Genomic DNA, 3,923 nt, shown 5'->3' with positions numbered 1-3,923 from the left:
ATGCTCAGTGAACCAATGTGACTGCAGCAGACTGCGATCGGCTGAAAAAGACAAACCTTTTTGGCATACTTTGCATTCAAGCAGCTCCACCATTTTGAGGGACAGCACAAAAGGAGAGGGGCCATCGAATAGATGGGTGTTTACGGTGTGGTGCCGGCCAGAACTTTGTATATGAACTTGAATTTTAAAACTCGAGTCGCTGTTAGAGTTTACTTAACACTTTAGTGAAAACTGGCTGTCTGCCGTTATATCAGCCTGATTGGCTCAGCCAAGTGGGCATAGGCCCTCTCCGGTCTGCATGCTGCACCATCAGTTCAGAGTCTGGGGACTAACCTGGCGGCCATGGAGAATGGTTTTAAAACAAAGGACCAGAAAGAAAACAGGACCTCTCCGGTCTGTTGAGACTCAGGGTGTCACACAGTGAGGGACAAGTTAGAGCGTCTAATTTAGAATGCCTTTACCCTAGTTCCTTTCCAAGTGCTCAGGAACCTACCTTGAGATCAAGCATCTTCTCTTCACTTCCTTTCATCCCTTCAAGCCTGTGAATAGAACATCTCTTTGGCTCACCTTTTGGGTGGATCACAAGAAAAGGTCACAGGTTGTACTAGGAAGTGCAGGGCATTGGAGACCCAAAATGCTGCTTACTTTACAATGTACCAGCTGCCTTGCTTGAACAGAGATTTTAGACTTTTTGGATTTGTGGCACCCAGAGATTCAGAGACTAGATCAGTGCTGGCAGTGGCTCAGGAGAGGTGGTGGGTCACGTGCCTTGAGTCTCAGTGGCATCTGCGTTCAGCCTGTAACACTGGTGTGTTCTTTGCCGAATGTTTTCACAGGAGCCATCAACTTCCTGCGCTCTCTCCTGGAGCCGGATCCTGTGAAGAGGCCCAACATTCAGCAAGCACTGGCGAATCGCTGGCTTAATGAGAATTACATGGGCAAAGTGCCATATAATGTCACCTATCCCAACAGGTAATCAAGTGCACGCAACAGAGGGACTCCCTTCTTGGGTCAGAAGCCCTGAATAGTTCTGGACAGGAAGCCGTGTGTGATTCAAGGGCAAGCTGCATTTCCTCTTGGCTGTCCTTCCCCGCTTCGCACCCACATGCCCATGGACAAAGCCACTTCAGTGCTCAAGAGGATGTGTAGACGGGCCATCCCGTGTGCCCTATAGGGGATGCCCGGCAGAGGTGGGTGGGGGCTGCAATCCAGTCCACACTTACCTTGACAAACCTGTTACAGAGGAGCTGTTTCTTCCCAGAGAGGTACCTGTTTCTAATTTGTACAAAAGGATCCTTTAGACTAGCTGTGGTCTGAATGAGTATACATGTGTGTGTGTGTGTGCGTGTGTGTGTGTGTGTGTGTGTGTGTGTGTGTGGTCCACCCATGGATTCTTCTGCCAGCATCATTCAGAATCCAGTGGAATTGCATCTGTCCCCTTTCAACCCACCCCTTGAGCTCCTCCTCTGCCCCTTCTTTGCACTGATGTTTATCCCAGCCCTAAGTCAATCCACTGCCTTAAAATTTCGGGGGTGGGAAATAAAGGCAATGGAAGGAGTCATTAGCTTCGGGCCGTGTTAGCAGATTCCATGAGGTGGAATCTTTAAGGAGAGCTTACAGACAGGAATCCACAGCAGGGAGGCACCCAGCACTCCATGCTGGGGTGCTGACTGCAGAGTTGAAGCCGAGCATAAGAAAACATTTCCTTATACTTCTTTCTACTCATTTAACATATGACTATAACTAACCCAAGTGAGGAAATGAGCAGACATGGAGGCCAGACATCCAGGAGATTGGCATCCACATTGGCTCTTCCTTCCTTAGAACTGCAGTGGCCAAGGTCAGTGACACCAAGAGAACCATTGATGATGGGGGACAAGTCGGGGAGAGGCAGGGCAAGGAAAGAGTGTCTTCTGCGATCATATTTTCAAAATGCCCAGGAAGATTTGGAAACTTCCACCGATCCTTATGAAAGCTGTAATGCTGATTTCTCCAAATGAGATGGGCCAGCAGAACTCTGCCTTCAGGTGGAAATTCTAGAGGAACTTGAGAGGGTCTAGGTAGACATTCCCGGTGTCTGTGTTCGTGCTACTGGGTCAAACTTACACTCGCCACGGTCTTAGATGAGGTGGTTACCATCTAGAATTCTAGCATTTGACTCATGGGAGGTAATTTAAAGTCTAGGTTACTTAGGTTACCAGGGGAACCTGGAAATAAACTGCTGTTTTCCAACACCAGCTCGATTTGGGCCAGTATCTGAAACGGACACCAGAAATATTACCCCAACGTGAGACGGAAAGCAGAACTGAGGGGCCATGCTTTGTCACCGATGCTCATAATGAGAGCAGCACACAGGTCCCCTTTCTGTTAAAGGGAAGGTACACGGGTGGCAGCCAAATTAGTCATTAAGCTAATATAATCACAATCTAAATGAGCGTGATCAATCCACTCGACATGGCAGCTGCTGAAGGAGGTGGAGCTGGTATTGGAAGTGCGGTCTCCCCTCCTTGTTGGGCAAATCTTCATTCAAAAAGGATCATGCTGTGGTGTCTTATTTTGTAGCTTTTCCACCGGTTGTAGACTGGCTTTTGTAGATTAAAATTTAAACTCAAGTATTCTAACTGGTTTGTCCAGATTAAGATTTTTGAGCTTAGAATTGGTCAGAAGCATAAGAGCTGCATATGAACTAGTTAGGTAGATTGTAAAAATGGTTAAGATCTTGTATATTAAAGAAAACACTGCTTAATGTCTTTCGTTTATGTAAGTAAGGCCTATAACTCATACTAGAGGCAAATCATTGTTCAGTTTTTAAGTAATGAAACTGGAATTCTCAGCTGTTGGGGGGAGCACACGTGATTTACAATATTTTAAAAAACGTTTAAAGTGGGGGAAAATGATAATTATTTTGCTGGTTTTACCACCCACAGATAAACGGAGTAAGAACATGTAACCTAAGAAATATTTTCTTTATAAAGTATATTTTATAGCTTCCCAACATACCCAGCCCCAGATTTAATTATTTTAGAGGTTGTCAGTGTTTTTTTGTTGGGAAAGAAAGAAAATAAAGGTCTCGTGTTTTATATCACTCTTCTAGAAAGACTTGTTAAGCCATTTGAGCCTCCAAGTTGATCTCCAAAAGGCAAGAGCAAAATGTCTTTAAGGGTAAACTTTTTATAGTAAGTGTTCATTGCAGTTACTCAGCAGATGTTTGCCGTGTGCAGGGCTGCCTCCCATCTCCCTACCTGGGCTTGGAGAGTCTCCCAGGCCCTCGAGCTAGCTCTGGAGAGGGTGGGAAGGCAAGGAGGTCGTTGGTAACACAGGACGGAGTTAAACCAAAGTGGCATGCAAATGGATTTTCTGAGAATTTATTCAGAATTATATCTAGTGTTCTGGGATATTTTACTATTGTCTATATCATCCAAACATGGAGTGATAATACAAATTCAATAACTGATATTGGCAGACACCAAATATATACATGCTTATTGAAAAATGTTTAAAATATGACTCTTGGTCAGGAGTCACTTGGCAGTCTGTTTTGGCACAGCTCTCCTGTTTTGAAGAGAAAGGACATAAAGGCCAGAGATGGGGTGTCTGCCTCTGCTCATATACCTTCTTCTCACGTCCACCTCCTAGCCCCACCCTGGTGGCACCCCACATCCAGAGCACTCTCCCTTCTGGAGCCAGCTCCTGGTAGAGGGTGGGGCCAACTAAGTGTGGTGGTGGGTTGATTGGCCAGGGGTAGGATCGCCAGGCCCATCCTCTGATTGGTCAGGGGTGAGGCCATGAGGCTGTGATTGTACTGGCCAAGATCAGGGCACACAACAGTGGTCTGATTGGCCAGGGGCAGGCCCATGAGGCCGTGGCCGATTGGCCAAGGTCAAGGTTCATGAGCAGTAGTCTGGTTTTCCAGGAATGGGGTC

At 46.4% G+C, this 3,923-nt stretch overlaps 1 protein-coding gene across 1 annotated transcript in view; it reads left to right on the top strand.

Annotated features, from left to right (window-relative positions):
* HUNK (hormonally up-regulated Neu-associated kinase) overlaps positions 1-3,923 on the top strand; it is an 84,899-nt gene that overhangs the window by 58,007 nt on the left and 22,969 nt on the right. Inside the window, exons 6-7 of the mRNA XM_023519718.1 lie at positions 837-974; positions 3,740-3,777. Coding sequence (XP_023375486.1) covers positions 837-974; positions 3,740-3,777 — 176 coding nt within the window. The remainder of the gene's footprint in view (positions 1-836; positions 975-3,739; positions 3,778-3,923) is intronic.

Source organism: Pteropus vampyrus, unplaced genomic scaffold (genome assembly GCF_000151845.1).
Source record: "Pteropus vampyrus isolate Shadow unplaced genomic scaffold, Pvam_2.0 Scaffold233, whole genome shotgun sequence".
Taxonomy (NCBI): Eukaryota; Metazoa; Chordata; class Mammalia; order Chiroptera; family Pteropodidae; genus Pteropus; species Pteropus vampyrus.
The sequence above is the reverse complement of the archived record's forward strand: the minus strand, read 5'-3'. Positions and strand labels throughout refer to the sequence as shown.